Raw genomic sequence first — 18454 nt, 5'->3', positions numbered from 1 at the left:
TGAATCTTCCATCTCAAGATTCAATGAAAATGTTCTGTGTTCTTGAGAGTTCCACTCTAGCCTCTCTGTTATAAAAGATAAATTTTCTGATTTTCCCATTAGATTTCTTCATGCTTTATTCATGGCAACAGGTCTTTGCTATGGCATCAAGTTACACAGTAACATTTCCAAAGAGGGAAATTTCCTTGCCAAATTCTATAGATTAACAAATAAGGCAGTATCTGTAAGAAAGTTTAACTGTTTGCATCTGCTGTATCTGTCTGGGCTTCTTTTTTCCTTTTTTTTTGAGATGGAGTCTTGGTCTATCAGCCAGGCTGGAGTGCAGTGGCATTATCTTGGCTCACTGTAACCTCTGCCTCTTGGGTTCAAGCAATTGTGCCTCAGCTCTCAAGTAGGTAGGATTACAAGCACCTGCCACCACACCCGGCTAATTTTTGTATGTTTAGTAGAGATGGGGTTTCACCATGTTGCCCAGGCTGGGTGCGAACTCCTGACCTCCAGTGATCTGCCTGCCTCGGCCTCCGGAAGTGTTGGGATTACAGGTGTGAGCCACTGTGCTCAGTCCTGTCTGGGCTTTCTCAGTTATCATAATTCGAGAAAAGCTGAACTCTTTAGCATTTTTATCTGGTACCAAGCACAACCCCCTACTTTATGGCAGCTACTGAAAGATGTAGTATTTAAGAAGGAAATAATCAATCTCCATAGGAGTTGTCTCCCAAATTCAAATCTCCAAATAATTCAGGATGTATCTTAGTCATTAGATTGGAATGGGCAGTGGAACTAAGATCATTGGCATTGAAGATCTGAAATAGCTGTTTAATTCAATTGGCTATCTTTGACTAAAACTATTTATTTGAACCAGCATCTGAACCTCCAAAACAAGCCTTAAGTGCCAGTACTCAGCTGTTAGGGAACACCTCAGAGAGAAGAATCAATGTCACAAGAGAACATTAGATTGGAATAAGCAATGGGCTAATCCTCCTGCATCTTCTTGAATTCTAGGTAAAGCAGAGTTGCTAAAACTGTGATATGTTTCTTTGCAGGCATGGCTGGGGAGCAGTTTGTTCCTGGAGGGCCCAATCTGATGTTATATGACTATAAACAGGGCCACTGGAACCAACTCCTAGGCTGGCATCATTTCACCATGTATTTCTTCTTTGGGCTGTTTGGTGTGGCAAACATATTATGTTTCACCATCAGTTCACTTCCTGTTTCCTTAACCAAGTTAGTGTTGTCAAATGCCTTATTTGTGGAGGGTAAGTATTAATGAGTATTTTCATGTACCTTTCTCTATTAGTGGGCATTTGTGTAGCCCTTCATATTAATATACCTCTGGCATCTTGTTGCAGCCTTGATTGATAGGGCCATATATTTGGGCCATAATGAAATATTTGGGTGTCCTAGACAGAGTGCCAAAGATCTACGTGCTGTACTGACTCATTTAGTAGAACTGGGGCAAACACAATTGTTCAATTGCTATGTTCACATTTCACATCTGTCTCAAAGGACCACTTATGAAGGTTACTCCTCTCTGGGTTGTTCTGAAGATTATCATTTTTTTTTTTTTTTTTACTTTTAACAAATGAAAACTGATCCCAGAGTAATAAAGCATGAATACACTGAAATGAGGCAGCCACGCACAGCAGAACAGCTTTCACTATCTACTAATAGGCTTTTTCCTATTGATACAGTAATACTCTGCCATTTCATGACAAGTAGGGTCCAAAAAATGCAGTCACATAAAAAATATGGGGTCCTAAGTTTGGAAAGTTAATTAAAACAATATTTTTTGTTCAGCTGGTCTCCCAGTTACTGTAGGGAGAAAAAAGAAAACAAGCATTTAATGATTTGTTTTCATGTATTACACAGGTAAGAAATAGATTGATTATGGAAATAGATAACCACAAATTGATCAGGAGGCAGTCACTTCCTACTCACCTTACCTCTGGCATCTGAAGATAAGAACTTTTGCCCATACCTCTTGGGAACAAGGGCTGGACAAAAGATGGATGTCAACAACTAATAGTCCAGTTCTCATTATCTCAGGGTGTTACCATATTTTGAACGAACATCTTTTCTCTTTGTCTTCATGAAAAAGATGAAGCTGAAACCTGTCCATAGGATGAAGAAATGCAGTTATTTACTACTTCTTGGGAGCTTCCAGAGCCTGTTGTTATACCTGTCAAAATCCACCCATATGATTTATATATATTTGCCTCCTCCAGTGGACTGAATTGCTTAAGGCAATGCTTTGATTTATTCATCTGGGTGCTCATCTGAATTATTGCACTTGCCGTGCTTACTGTTCTTTGTCCTGCTTAGAAGATGCTTTGAAATATTTTCATCTTACGGAGATTCCAGCTTCATCTTAATACTTTTCGTTTGGATAAAGAGGAAAAGATATTCATTCAAAAATATGGTTAACACCCTGAGATAATGAGAATCCATTCATTGAAAATGTCATAATATGTTAGAGAATAAAGGTCAGGGAAGACAAAAAGAGGGTAGATTTCAAAGATTCTATTCTAATGAAGTGGTAATGTCTCCAAAAATGCAGTACTGTGGGAATCAGTGGGCACCTGCTCTTTTGGACAAATGTGTGTATGCGTAAAATTCTGTTTACAGAGAGAGGGCGAGAGAGAAACAGTGGGTGACCCTTGGTTCCACTGAAGAAGACAATCTGTTTTTTCCCCATCAGCTTTTATCTTCTACAACCACACTCATGGCCGGGAAATACTGGACATCTTTGTGCACCAGCTGCTGGTTTTGGTCATCTTTCTGACAGGCCTCGTTGCCTTTCTAGAGTTCCTTGTTCGGAACAATGTACTTCTAGAGCTACTGCGGTCAAGCCTCATTCTGCTTCAGGGGAGCTGGTTCTTTCAGGTGAGTTGGGGTCTCTAGTTAATGTACCTGGACCCTTTGCTTGTAACTTCTCTGTTTATTTGATGAGGCAGTTTGCTCTAGACCCCAGAGACTTCCCTCCAACATACAGCCTGCAGTAAGATCATGGGCCTCTGAGAAGTAATGTTTGACTGTCCCAATAGCCTTGATGGGAGAATTGTCAGAGCAGCTGGGAAGTGGTGCGTGCACATCTTCATCACATACCTGGACATCCATTATGTAGGAACTCTGAGCTGATGCTTTTAGTTAGAAGCAGTTCCTGACACTAAAGCAGCTTATAGTGTAATAAGCTTAAGAAATATATAGAAGGCAGGAAAGAGAGCAAACTATTATTTATTGAGAAATAACTATATGTTGGTTAGTACCAAACTTTTATATATACATTGTTTTATTTTTTCCTTGCAACAGCCTGGAATTCAGGCATTATCATCACCAATTTACAGATAGGAAGACTCAGAGAGACCAAGTCTCATACAATAATGGAGCTAGGATCTAAATTTGGATTCGTCTGACCCGAGGCCCCAGGCTTTTTCCATTTTAAGCTGTTAACTCTTTAACCTTGATGTGTTGTTGAAAGCATGAATTCCAATCAGTGAACATACATTTTATAGAGACTGAGGAATCATAATCCAACATGCATACATATCTGTAAACAAAGTCTAGGATGGAAGATGAATTTTGATTTAATCAGGGGAGACTTCTTAGAAGAGATTTTTAGTCACCAGGGAGCAGAGATTTGGGATAATAAGGTTATTTTAGAGATTTGTATTGCACATGAGGAGTGATAAAAAGCATTGGTAGGGGAGCGGGAGAGAAACATCGTCGTCAAATGGGATAGAAAAGATGTACTATTTAAGCATGTAAGAAAGTGGAGAGGCTGTTGGAGCAAAGGCCAGTAAAGAGGGACTAGATCCAATGGTTATTTTAATGGAAAACTTCATAGAAAAAACTAACAAATACTCTATAATGTGAAGAAGCTGATAATTGGTGAATTTAATTATGTAAAATGTTATATAAAACACTTTATATATCTTGCTGTGTCTTGTGTATCTTGTCTGCTCCTGACACATAACAATGACAGATAAAATAAAATAAAATAAATAAAATAATAGAAATAGAAATAGAAAAAATAGAAAATTGGAAAGAAAATGTTAAAAAGAAATTTAAACAATAAAGTAGAAAACACTAACTGCAATGAAGCAAAACAAACAAAAAGAGGCCAAAGAAACTTGTGCGCTGGATGCAGAGCAAGAGTCAAGCTGAGCCCGCAGGCCCAGAGCACACGGTGACGGTTGGTTTTTTTGGCTCCAGTGAAACTAAGAGAAAGTAAAAGGACTCCTTTCAAGGTGGAGGATGAAACCAGGCTTTTGGGACTCTTTGATTGCGTTTTTTATATATTCTATGTTCCTAGTGGTTTTTCATCTGATTGATCTCTCACTTTCTAATAGAAGTCTGTTGAAGTTTTATATTACAGGTCTGGATTTGTCCATTTCTTCTTATGTTAATTTTTTGCTTTGTTGTAAGGCTGTTTTCTGCTTCTCTCTCTCTTTTTTTTTTAGTCTTTTTTTGAGTTAGATGCTGATCTCATTTATTTTCGATCTTTTTTGGTTTAAAATAAATGCATTTAAACAAATACATTTGTCTGCACACTGCTAGAGCTGCCTTCCGTAAAATTTGATGTGTTAGTTTGTAGTTTTTCAATGTGTTGATGTAGTTTTCACTGTTGGGTAATTTTGAATGTTATTTCCATGTGCTTCTCTCTTTAATTTATGAGTTATTTAGGAGTATACTTTTAAGGTTCCAAAAATATTCTTTTTTTCTTATTATTTATTTCTAATGTAATTGTTTTATGGTCAGGGAATGTGTTCTCTTTGTAATGTGTTGAGACTTCCTTTGGAACATGGCCCGATGTCAGTGGTTGTAAATGATCCAGGTAGTCAAAAGGAAAGTATATCCTCTTTGTTTGGTTTAGGAGTCCTCATATATTTACTAGATCAAGTTTGTTAAAAGGCTAAACATTCAAATAAAGAAAGGCAGGACAAGAGGGGAAACCCAAAGAGAACAGAATTATAATCATAAGAGCAGAATGAATGAAATAAATTAGTGTTCAGTTAATAATGACTACTGTCTAGGATCTGAAGGAGGAAGCTGTGGGTTATACCTCAACTGGGAACAGGTTGGCTTAGTGTTGCCCCTTTTGGCAGATAAATGTTTTCATATTTCCCCCAAAAGCTTTTCTAAGGAAGAGATTAATGCCTTTGGGCATAAATCCACGATTATTTAGAAAATTTTTCATCTACCAATATGTCTAGACTAGACTGTTTCCTTTTTTCCTGGTGGTCAGCCTGAATAATGTCTGCAGCCTTAAAGAAAAATGAACATTTAATACCAATGCAAACACACACACTGGCAGGAAATGAAGGTTTAGCCATAGTGACCCTCCCACTACTGTACTCCTCTGAAACAAAAATGTCTAGAAACTTAGGTGAATTTATTATGCTTCCAGTTGATAAGTGTGGTATATGAATGTTTACGGCAAAACACTGTCTTAAGCTAACAATATTATGTCATGACTTGCTTTTCACCATATTACCATATTTTTTTCTCACTACTTCTTCATGTATGGTTAATATGTTAATACTCGTGCATGAACTGTGTATAGAGGGATTAGATAAAACACCCACCTAGACTCTTGGAACCATAAGTATGGATATGTGAACTGAAGGAAACAAATACTCAGACTGGCCACTTTTTTATCACACACATATAAATGATTGGGTAATACGTAAATGGAGAGGGAATTTCCCTTCCAACTTATTAGCAACGTTTTCTTTCCTGAACCACATCACAGTCAAAAATGTTTTCTCAATAACCTAGCCACATCATGCACTTTAAAAAAGAAAAAAGAAAAAAGTCCTGCAAGCCCCTTTATTCCATGAATCATGTTTTCCCTGTGTGTCTGTGTGGGAGAATATTTCAAAAGCTCGCTTTGCACCTTCTCATTCCCAAGCTCCCTCCAGTCATCCTCACCGCCCAGGTGCGGGGACAATCAGGGAATGAGGAAGGTGCTCCTGCTTCTTCTTATTTTGGACAGTTGCTTCCACTGCATCTCCCAGCTCCACTGATCCCCCCAGGGATTCCTCCCGTGACTGCACAGATCCTGAGCCCAAATGAAAGCTCAGCCTTTGTTTTGCCTTTATGAAGGACAAAAGTTCATTTTTAAATGACAAAAAGGCCCAACTAAGCAGTAATGGTTTGAGGTCTGATGCGGCAGCAGATCAAACGTTTGCTTAGGCTTTTAGTGTTGAAAGAAATGATTGGATAATCAGATAACAACAGGAAATTCAGACTTCGCTGTAGGAAATCAGCCCCAGGCTTATTGCCTATTAGAGAAGATAATTATTTACACTTGAAATGTGATACCAATGAAGCTTAAACTAGTCTAAACTAGTCGAAACCAGATGTTCAGGAATGGCATACAAGTTGTAGCAAGAAAAACTTTTTTTTGCAGGTTGAGGTTTTTTTGGAATTTTATATAAGGAAACAAGACGACAAATAAAAGTGAAGTTTCTGTATTTAAAGGAGGATTTAATGAGTTGTGGCAGTTTCTAGCTTTAGTTTGGGGTTTCGGCTTTCCTAATTTATTTGTGTTTGGCCTCGAATGACTATGGGATGTTTCTATGGCTTTCACTGTAGTCACATCAGTTAACTCTGTTCAGTGGCTTCAGTCAAATCTTTAGCTTTCAGCATTAGGCTCTGAGGGTGCTAAAGAGATTGGTGATGAGAGGGGCTCCAAGTTTCTCTTCTCCTGATGTAAACAGCCAAAAGTTTGGTAGAATTAATGATGCCTAATGGAGGTGACTTGAGATTTTATTTTGGAAGCTCCAAAAAGCAATTACGAATATCGCATGTAGTGACAAGTCCCTGGGCCCGCAGTTTAGACCAACCTGAATCTGAATGCTAGCTTTACCACACTAATTACATGAATCACCATAGATAATATGTTCCGTGCCGTTTCTGTATTAATGGAAATATTAATAATATCTCATGGGGTTATTGGGAAAAATATATGTTATAACTTGACAATGCATGCTGCCCTGAGGAGAGGACTGCTAATTCCAGAGGAAGGGGAGCAGAGGAAGCTTCCAGAAGAAGATGAAAGATGGAAGTGAGTCACCAATGTGTCTAGGCTTAAGGTTTAGGGCAAGTAATATTTTTGCTTATTTGAAGTCAACCGCTGTATTAGTTTCCTAGAGCTGTAATAACAGATCCCTAGAAATTGGGTGACTTATAAGAGAAATTTATTCTTTTACTCTTCTGGAGAACAGAAATCTGAAATCAAGGTGTTGGCAGAGTTGGTTTTCTCTTGGGGTCCAGAGGGAGAATCAGTCCCATGCTGATCTCCTAGCCAACTGCCAGCCATCCTTGGCATTCCTTGGCTTGTGGCAGCAAGACTTCATTCTCTGCCTTTATTATCACAAGATATTCTTCCTGTATTTCTTTGTTTTCCTATGTCTTCACATGGCCTTCTTATAAGGATGCCAGTCTTTGGGTTTAGAGCCAACTCTAATCCAGTATGACTTCACCTTAACTAGATCACATCTGCAAAGACTCTGTGTCCAAATACAATCATGTTCAGAGATACTGGGAGTTAGGACTTCAACATATTGGAGGACACAATTTAACCCACTACAAATGCTGACCCTTACCTCTGGGAGCTGGAGCAGGTCACTTCCCAACCTGGGGTGGGCAGCTCATGTGGATGGCCTTGGAGGAATGTTGGCAGGACTGTGGGTGGGATCTGGAGGGCTAGTCCATAGCTCTTAACACTCACCTTCCCTAAAATTCCCCTTTCTGCACAGAATTTTTCTCTCAATTTCCATGAATTCGTTATAAGAGGAAGGCATGAGACCCCAGTTTAGATAACTGGGCCTTTGAACTGGGAGTTGACCATGTGACTTGATTTTTTTCTCTTGTCATTCCAAACAGTGAGCATAGAGGACCTAGAAATTCTTGCTTTCTTCCAGGGGCTTCAGGGACCTGGGCTCTGGTCACTTTGGCTCCCACAGTGAGCTTTCCTAGCAGTATATAAAAGGGGTATTGCAAAACACTGATCTGTCCAAAGCAACAGTCCAACCAGCAGGGTGGCATTTTCCACCTGCAGTTTCTGAGTACTGTGAGCTCATACCTCTAACTTAATGACTGATGTATCTTCTGCCACAGATGTTGACACCTTTTGCCTTTAGAATATATCCATGTTCTAATGCAGACGCCCCAGCCCTTGGTGGGTGAGGCACAGAGGCAGTGATGCAAACGTTTTTGCAGCTGTTTGGGGATGGAGGGGCAGGGGCGTGCATTACTTAATTTTCCTATCTATAAAATAGACAATAAATGCATTCTGTCTCCCGGGATATAAAGAAGGGAAAGAGGAAATTATTGTAAAGTACCTTGCTAATTTCAACTAATAAGATATTTTGGGAAAATGTATGACTCTGACATTGGTTGACAAATGAAATGCATTGGGCCAGGACAAAAATAGAAAACCTTGGTTGGATCGCTCCACTTGGTCAGGAAGGTAAACTGAATGACACATCAATGGAGACTACATGCTTCCACTCATGTTTGCCATTTAGGAATACAGGCCTAATGTTGCCAGATCTATTTTTACAAAAAAATGCTGAGAATGCAAACTTTTGTGTAATGTTTCCTAATTGGGAACTAAAGCAAATTATTATTATTATTATTATTGAGACGAATTCTCACTCTGTGGCCCAGGCTGTGGGCTAGGAGTGCAGTGGCGTGATCTCAGCTCACTGCTGCCTCCGCCTCCCAAGTTCAAGCGATTCTCCTGCCTCAGTCTCCCAAGGGCTGGGATTATAGGCATGTGCCACCAGGCCTAGCTAATTTTTTGTATTCTTAGTAGAAATAGGGTTTCACTGTGTTGCCCAGGCTGGTCTCAAACTCTTGACTTTAGGTGATCCACCTGCCTTAGCCTCCCAAAGTGCTGGGATTACCGGCATGAGCCACCACACCCGGCCACAAATTATTGTTTTAAATATGCAGGCCAGACAAAGCATGTCTGGGAATTAGAGATGTAGCTCAAGGGTCAACGGTCTGTCATTTATGTTTTAATGGTAATATGGTGCCATGTCCTCATGGAACCACCTTCCATCTCAGTACTGATTGTTCAAACCATATCAGAACTGCAGAGATGACTCAAACTGGTCTTGTTATCCAGGCCACTGTCCTTCATATTGCCCCATATGGAAAGGCTGTATGGTGAAAAGAGTATGGAGTGGGAGAAGGAACATGGAGTTTTTGGAGCCGGAAACTACTGGTTTGGATCCCTACCGTAGTCATTCAGCCATTTCGTAATACTGGGGGAAGTTATTGAAGTCCTTGAGTTCCAATCTTTTCCTATGACATACAAGGATGATGATGTCTTCTTCTTGAGGTTGTTTCAAGGACTAAGAATTATTGTGACATTTATGTACATGAGTGAGGATAAAATGACAAGCACATGGCGGTACCACCATCTATCAGACAGTAGATAGTCTAGATATTTTATGTAATCAGAATCATAATACATGTGAACTTTTGTGTCTGCCTTCTTTTTACTTAGTATAATTGTTTTCAAGTTTCATCCATGTTGTTGCCTATACTTCATTCCTTTTATGGTTGATTGATAGTGCATTGTATGAGTATACCGCATTTTGCTTATCCATCATCAGTTTTTGAATATTTGGGTTGTTTTCATCTTTTGACTATTATTAATAGTTCTGCTATGAACATTCGTATACAAGTTTTGTTTGGATACCTATTTTCAATTCTTTTGGGTAGAAGTGGAATTGACAGGTCATATGGAATTCTGTATTTAACTTCCTGAGGAAGTGCAAAACTGTTACCACAGTAGCTGCAGAATTTTATCCCAATGAAAAATTAGATAGATAGATAAATGGATGAATGTATTTCAGGTTTCTAAAACTACATGAAATTCAAAACTAAGATAATATCATGGATAATCCTACAAATGTCTGCCATATACTGGCTATGTGTCAGTTACAGTGCTTAGGCATTTCCTTGCAATGGCCCTTTTTGAGGATATATTATTATCCTCATTTTAATGTCTTATTATCCTCATTATCCAGATAATCAGGATTATCCATTTTATATTCCATCAGCAATATATAAGGATTTCAATTTCTCCATATCCTCACCAATATTTGTTATTATTATTATTATTGCCAGCCTAATGAATAAAAAATGGTATCTCATTGTGGTTTTGATTTGCATTCCCCTGATAAACAATGATATCAATAATCTATTCATGTGCTTATTGATCATTCGTATATTTTCTTTGGGGAAATGTTTCTTGAAGTCCTTTGCCCTTTAAAATTTTTTTTGTTGAGTTTTAGGAATTCTTTTTATATTCTTGATATAATCTCTTATCAGATATATGATTTGCAAATATTTTCTCTCATTCTGAGTCGTCTTTTCATTTTCTTAACAGTGTCCTTTGAAACACAAAAGTTAATTTTGATGAAGTCCAATTTTTCTGTTTTTTCTTTGGTTGATGGTGCTTTTGGTGTCATAGCTTTAAAAAATCAACAAATTGCAAGTGATAAAGCTTTCTCCCTGTTTTCTTCTAGGAATTTTGTGGTTTTAGCTCTCATATTTAGGTCTTTAACCCATTTTGAGTTAATTTTATATATGAGTTAATTTTATATATGAGGTAAGGGTCCAAATTCATTCTTTTGCATATAATACCCAGTTATCTCAGCACCATTTGTTGAAGAGACTGTTCTTTCCCCATTGAATGGCTTTGGCACTCTTGTCAAAAACCAGTTGACCATAGGCATATGAGTTTATTTCTGGACTCTCAATTTTATTTCATTGATCTAAATGTTTATCACTATGCCAGTACCACACTGTTGTTTTGATTACTGTAGTTCTGTAGTATTGAAGTCCTCCAGCTTTCTTTTTTAAGGTTGTTTTGGTTATTCTGGATCCCTTGCAATTCCATATGAATTATGGGATCAGCTTTTCCCATTTCTGCAAAAAAAAAAAAAAAAAAAAAGAAGAAGAAGAACATTGGAATTTTGATGGCAATTGCATTGAATCTGTAGATTGCTTTGGGTGGTATTGCCATCTCAGAAATATTAAGCTTTCAGTCTATGAATATGAGATAGCTTTCTATTTATTTGGGTCTTCTTTGATTTCTTTCAACAATGTTATGCAGATTTTGGTGTACAAGTCTTAAACCTCCTTGATCAAATTTATTCTTAAAGTGTTTTATTCTTTTTAATGCTATTGTAGGTGGAACTGTTTTCTTTCTTTCTTTTTTAGATGGAGTCTCACTCTGTCACCCAGGCTGGAGTGCAGTGCTCTATCTCAGCTCACTGCAAGCTCCGCCTCCCGGGTTCACGCCATTCCTCTGCCTCAGCCTCCCGAGTAGCTGGGACTACAGGCGCCCGCCACCAAGCCTGGCTAATTTTTTGTTGTATTTTTAGTGGAGACGGGGTTTCACTGTGTTAGCCAGGATGGTCTGGATCTCCTGACCTCGTGATCCGCTCGCCTCGGCCTCCCAAAGTGCTGGAATTACAGGCGTGAGCCACCACGCCTGGCCAGAACTGTTCTTAATTTTATTTTTGAGTTCATTGCTTTTGTGTAGAAATACAACTGTTTTGTATACTGATTTTGTATCCTGCTATTATGCTGAACTCATTTATTAGCCCTAATAGTTTTTTTGTGGATTCTTTAGGAATTTCTCTATATAAGATCATGTCATCTGTGAATGTAGATATTTTTGCCTCTTTCTTTCTAGTGTGGATGCCTTTTATTTTTCTTCATGGCTTAATTGCTCTAGCTAAATCTTAGCTTAGTTGCTCTAGCTAGATTTTCAGTACAACATTGAATAGAAGTGTGAAAGCAGACATCAACGTCTCGTTCCTGATATTAGGGGGAAAGATTTCAGTCTTTTAGCATTAAATATAATGTTAACTGTGGGCATTTATTTATTTTAAAACCTTTTTGTACTCCCAATTTTGAAATAACAGAATGAAACTGCACCACGTAGAAACCGAAAACATTCTCTTAAAGTTCAGACATTCCTAGCGAGATGACTGTTTATATTTTGAAAACTGATCATTAAATGTCCTTTTAAAATTTTTATGAAAATATGACATATTAGAGACTCTCTATATTACTAAAACAGGTAGCAAAACCTGATGTTTTATCGATTACATCTTAGATAATTGGAGTTAACTTAGTTATTTACCTTGGAAGCAAGCATTTTGAAATGCACCATTTTTGGGAATGTGGTTGGTTATTTTAATATGTGCTTTTTGTTCTAAATTACAGATTGGATTTGTCCTGTATCCCCCCAGTGGAGGTCCTGCATGGGATCTGGTGGATCATGAAAATATTTTGTTTCTTACCATATGCTTTTGTTGGCATTATGCAATAACCATTGTCATCGTTGGAATGAATTATGCTTTCATCACCTGGTAAGTTAGCGATTTCTGTTCATGGAAGTTCTGTTCCTTGGTATGTGATTATCAAGACTCAGTGGTATTGAATTGAAAATTCAAAAGGGGATTTCATTCCTTATCATCCCATAAGACAGGGTAGCATAGCAGAATATTATCTGCAAACACAAAAATTCTCAGTAAAAAGAATAAATGCTGGTTTGAAGTTGGAGTCACTCAACAGTGCCTCAGCTGTGCATCTGATGCTCGCATTACCCTTCATCACACTCCTCTGTGCCTCCATGTCTCCATGTATGCTATTTCCTCTTCTCTCTTCTGAATGGTCTCCCTCACCCTGCACTGCCTATAGTGAATCCTCCATTTACCCATGTGTAGATACTTCAATTATAGCACTTCTTAAGTTTCGAGTCCTTTTTTGACCAACTTGTGTCTGTTCCATTAAATGTAGGTGTCTGCCTAATTTGACATTGACTAATATTTCTAAAAGTCAGATTCAGTTGAATACATTTTTTATAGGAACCCCAGTATACTGTTTCGTAAGTGGGCAAGGAGCAGTAGAACAGAGTTATAAGAACACATATTTTTAGCTCCACTATTTATCAACTGTATGACTTTGGGCCAATTACTTAACCACATTAAGTACTAGTTTTATTGTTTGTAAAATGGGGAAATAATAAGACCTAAATGAGATCGAGTATTTAAGCTTAGGACATAATAAGAGCTCAATAAATATTATTGTGTTGTTGTTCTTTCTCTTGTTATTCTTCTCCTCCTTCTCCTCTTCTTTATTCCTCTTTGGTATAAAAAAAAATGAATGTGATATGGACCCTACCCATGAGGAATTTTTAGTCTTATAATTAGGACTAAATTAGGGAGATGCACAACGAAAATACAGTGCAATAAACAGAAGTAGTAGAAGAACAAAGCACTCTTGGAATTCAGGGGAGGCCTCTTTACAATTGACAGTGAAGCTGCAGCTTGAAGAATGAGCAGGAATAGAAAGGGGTGATCACAGTTCCTTTCTCTAAGGTAGTTAATGCCGAACCACAATTGGTTTGGCTGATCTCAATGACTAGGCATGAAGGCTCCAGCACCTAATCCTTCAGACTTCAGTGCTGATTGAAATGTTCTGTATCTACAATGTCTAATATGGTAGTCACTAGCTATTGAGCACTTAAAATGTGGCTCGTGCCACATTAATTTTATTAATTTAAATATCCATCTATGTGTGGATAGTGGCTACCGTATTGGACACTACACATCTAGCAGGTTCTCTGATTCCTAAAATGCAGTAGCTACTGCTAGGCCCAGTGAGGTCCCAGTTAGAACCAACTTTCCACTCTTCTCTTTAGACATGGGCCCCAAGTCACCCCTCCTGCTCTGTGCTTCTTTGTGCGTCATTGCCGAAGCAGCTCTCGTGCTGAGGCACTGAGTGAAGAAATGATTCCTTTGTCTAGCTCTCAGCTGTCTCTGGTCAGCTGCAGGTCAGCCCACTTTGATCTATAGTTGCTTCCTTCTAGAGGTCTAAGTGCTTTGGGTACTAGGAAATTCCACCTTCTCATTCTATTAGTCCCATTCAGTTCCTCCAAAGCATGTGCATGTGCTCCTTGTCAAGGCTGGCTCTGCCATTGAGTGAAACGTGGCTTCTCCCCTGTTGTTCTAGGCTGACTGCTGGGCCTCATCTCCTTAGGGGCTGGAAAGCCTTCAAGATCAGTGCCAGCATCCAAGGAAATGCTCTTCCTCATGTCAGCTCCCCTCCAGAGCCAAAAGAAGACTACTGTCTCTTCCTGTTTCAAAAACCTTCAGACCCCTAATGGGCCTCTTATCCACTTATAGTACTCTGGAAACCGGACACTCCATTTTTTACTTTCCAACCTTCCCCTCTACCCCCAACACATATTATCCTAATCTTTCTGACCACGCAGTTCCCTCCACCTGGCATGTTCACATTAAATGCGCGTCTCTTCTGTGAAACCTTCTGTGATGACTCTAGCTCTTGCTCATCTCCCCTGAAGAGTTTTTACAGCACGTCATCTCCACCATGCATTTTAACAATTGGGATCTCTCTTGTGATGTTCACCATTAGCTCATGTGGGTTAGTCTTATCTACTGGCTAGATTGTGTCTCCTGGAGTATGAGACCCTTTCCGTAGTGCCCACACCTCCTGGCACACTGCCAAACGCATAGTAGAGTCTCAGTAAACCCTTGTTTGCTGTTTAATAGGTAATAGATCTATGTTGTAGAGCTATTTAAATACAGGCTTCATTTTTTTTGAAATCATGTTTTATATGCTTTTCAGTTTTGCTCTCATATTGCTCTTGAAAAGATAAGACCAAGGGTTAAATTTTCTGATATATTTTGATATAAACTTAAGCAATAGCTTAAGTTAGTTCCACAGAAGTATTTCAAAAATCCCTCTCAGAGCACAAGAAAAGCCATTACATATTGATACAGGCAGGCCAGACCTTCATCAGAAAAACTGTGGCAAAAAACAAGGGTAAAGATGCAGGTAGACTGGTGAAGTTTTTCATTTGTGAAGAATGATATTGATGATTTGGCTTATCAAATGTGTTTGCATATTCCTATGTATTTCTGGGAGTTAACTATGCTTTATTGATATGGTCACAGCACAATGCCTTTATAACAATGATGCATAGGAAAAGCTTTGCCTAGTTCTTATGACATACTCTTTCTCACATCAGACAAGTGGAGAGCCTGCTGAGCTTCAGCTGCTAATCAGTGTCACATCTTCCAGTGTCAAAAATTATAATCCCTGCTTCCCCCAGGCCTATGGATTCTCTTTGTTTTGTTTTGTTTTTTAATTTTTTTTTTTGAGATGGAGTCTCTCTCTGTCACCTAGACTGGAGTGCAGTGGCATGATCTCAGCTCACTGCCACCTCCATCACCCAGACTCAGGAGATTCTCCTGCCTCAACCTCCTGAGTAGCTGGGATTACAAGCATGTGCCACCATGGCCAGCTAATTTTGTATTTTTAGTAGAGATGGAGTTTTGCCATGTTGGCCAGGCTGTTCTCAAACTCTTGGCCTCAGGCGATCTGTCCGCCTTGCCTCCCAAAGTGCTGGGATTATAGGCGTGAGCCACCACACTCAGCCCAGATTCTCTTAAACTATGAAAACAGTCACCATGATGGAGGGTACTTCTTTGAGCTTCTTAATTCATCACGGCAGAGGCATCATGTGCAGCTGAACAGCTTGTCCCCTGCGCAAAAGATTCCCCTGGAAGGGGCCAGTAGTAGGAAGTAGGGGCTAAATTTAGCCCAGACTTGACATGGGCCTTGACTTGGGCTGCCAACCCTAGAGGAGGGCTTCATGCACTTCCTTTATATGATATAGCACCTGTTTGCAACACACAGTAAGATGTGGCTTTAATGGAGAAACTCAACTGAGCTTGGTTTCATCCGGGTTGCCACAGCCCAGCGATTCTCTTAATTGTTTTAGAAATTATCAAAGTTGGCTGGGCACGGTGGCTCATGCCTATGATCTGAGCACTTTGGGAGGCTGAGGCAGGCAGATCACTTGAGTTCAGGAGTTTGAGACCAGCCTGACCAACATGGTGAAACCTCTTGTCTACTAAAAATATAAAAAAATTGGCCGGGCGTGGTGGCTCATGCCTGTAATCCCAGCACTTTGGGAGCCCAAGGCAGGTGGATCACGAGGTCAGGAGTTCAAGATCAGCCTGGTCAAGATGGTGAAACCCCATATCTATTAAAAATACAAAAAAAAAAAAAAAATTAGCTGGCCGTGGTGGTGGGTGCCTGTAATCCCAGCTAATCAGACTCTGAGGCAGAGAATTGCTTGAACCCGGGAGGGAGAGGTTGCAGTGAGCTGAGATCGCGCCACTGCACTCTAGCCTCCAGCCTGGGCGACACAACAAAAATCTGTCTCAAAAAAAAAAAAAATTAGCTGGGTGTGGTGGTACATGCCTCTAATTCCAGCTACTGAGGAGGCTGAGGCAGGAGGATTGCTTGAACCCGGGAGGCGGAGGTTGCAGTGAGCCAAGATTGTGCCACTGCCCTCCAGCCTGGATGACAGAGCAAGACTCTGTCTCATTAAAAAAAAAAAAAAAAAAAAAAGAAAGAAAAGAAAAAGAAAAAATGAAAAAGAATAATCAAAGTTGTCTTCTGATGCCTAATTAAACAATGATGCAATATATTGGAAAGCCACATTGTATCTGTTTACTTATACCCTGCTTTAATCCACAAAAATGTTCAGGCAACTCCAAAGCCAAATAAAAGTAATTTTCCTTTTTGGGTTTCCTTCCCCAGTTGCCCAAATAATCTAGACATTGTGGTATATAGGTGCATATTGCTCTGGCTTTCTATTTTAAACACTGTCTCACTTGAGATGCTTTTCTTTCTCCTCAGGTTGGTTAAATCTAGACTTAAGAGACTCTGCTCCTCAGAAGTTGGACTTCTGAAAAATGCTGAACGAGAACAAGAATCAGAAGAAGAAATGTGACTTGATGAGCTTCCAGTTTTTCTAGAGAAACCTTTTCTTTTTTTACATTGTCTTTGTTCTTGGTTTTGTTTCTTGATCTTTTAGTTGGAGAACAGCTGGCTAAGGATGACTCTCAGTGTACTGTTTGTATTTCCAATTTGGTTGAAGTATTTGAATTTAAATATTTTATTTTTAGCTTTGAAAATGTTTTGGGTGATACTTTCATTTTGCACATCATGCATATCATGGTATTCAGGGGCTAGAGTGACTTTTTTCCAGATTATCTAAAGTTGGATGCCCACACTATGAAAAAAAAAAATTTTGTTTTATTTGCCTTATAGATATGCTCAAGGTTACTGAGCTTACTACTATTTGTAACTCCTTGACCATGGAATTACACTTGTTTATCTTGTTGCTGCAATGAGAAATAAATGAATGTACATATTTTGGTGCAGACACCTGAAATCTTTGTTTTTGTTATTTACTATACTCCTCCTTTATATCATGCAGAAGAAGCTGCAGGACACAGAAATTCTTTTTCGTGAGATATCACTATAGCACCTAAGTCCTCCACAGGGAATGTAGGCCAGAAGTCTTCCTGGGGTGTGTGATCTTTTAGAGAAGATAAAAGGCATGATCTCTAGGACACATGGTTGCAAAGCCATGAGAGACTGGGAAAGGAGGACTGGGGTGTTGTCCATAAGAGGAAAAAGTCATCATGCACCATAGCGTGGCCACCATGCCATCCCCTCTGTTACAATAGGTGAAAGGTTAAAACAAGGAAAAGCCTTTATGGAATGCTTGGGTAAAAAGTCAGAACCCCTTACCTAGTCTGTGACCTAAGTAGCCCCCCAGTGGAGAGTCAAGAAATCTTGTTTCTGATTCTGGCTCTACCATTAACCAGGCTTTAGATCTCTGGCAATCACCATGTACTTTTCTCTAAAGTAAGGAATTGAATTGAATGAACCATGGAGCTCTTCTGGTCGTCACACTTTATGAATCTAGAAATGGAAACATGTGGAAAGCTGTTAGGTTGGTGCAAAAGTAATTGTGGTTATTGCCATTGAAAAGCAATGTCTTTTCTTCAATGTCAACCTAATAATTTAGTACAATGTTCGTTACAAAGACCTATATTTGCTGTGAGAGAAAAGGAAGGAGGATTGCACGAATCCTTGAGGGATGACCCAAACCTGGAGGAAAGGAGGCAGCCTTGTGCACAGCTGGAGCTGAAGTGTGGTCAACTAAGTTCTGAAGGCTCCCTAGCTTCCCAGAAGCGCTGGCAAGTCCAGAAGGCTGCCTAGTCTCATACGTGTCCCAGTGACATTGAAGAGTCAGGTGAGCAGATTCTTCAGGCCCCAGAACTGGACACATTCATTTTGTCACTTAAGTTTGAAAAGAGCAGATGTGAGTGTCTAAAGGTTTGTCTTGAATAATGCCATGAACCTTAGGATGTTTCTGGCATATGAAAACGCCCACATGCCACAGTCCTTGGGAGTCATGGCATTATGTCCCATATATGTCTTATCTCTCAGGGCTGTTTGCTAGACCCACAAGATTCTATGATTTTGACAAGCTTGGGTTTCAAAGGCGTGAGTGAGCGAGTGATCA

The 18454-nt window shown here is 39.4% G+C and overlaps 1 protein-coding gene across 3 annotated transcripts in view; it reads left to right on the top strand.

Annotated features, from left to right (window-relative positions):
• The window catches only part of TMEM45A (transmembrane protein 45A), a 76666-nt gene extending 59355 nt beyond the window's left edge, over positions 1 to 17311 (top strand). For all 3 annotated transcript variants that reach the window (XM_065539266.1, XM_005548297.4, XM_065539265.1), the window contains 4 exons: positions 1044 to 1256; positions 2699 to 2883; positions 12262 to 12407; positions 16774 to 17311. In XM_065539266.1, the coding sequence (XP_065395338.1) occupies positions 1044 to 1256; positions 2699 to 2883; positions 12262 to 12407; positions 16774 to 16867 (638 nt within the window). In that variant the 3' untranslated portion in view covers positions 16868 to 17311. The remainder of the gene's footprint in view (positions 1 to 1043; positions 1257 to 2698; positions 2884 to 12261; positions 12408 to 16773) is intronic.
• Positions 17312 to 18454: the final 1143 nt, after the last annotated feature.

The sequence above is a fragment of the Macaca fascicularis genome, chromosome 2, assembly GCF_037993035.2.
Source record: "Macaca fascicularis isolate 582-1 chromosome 2, T2T-MFA8v1.1".
In the NCBI taxonomy this organism is placed as follows: domain Eukaryota; kingdom Metazoa; phylum Chordata; class Mammalia; order Primates; family Cercopithecidae; genus Macaca; species Macaca fascicularis.
This window is presented reverse-complemented; position numbering and strand designations above follow the sequence as displayed.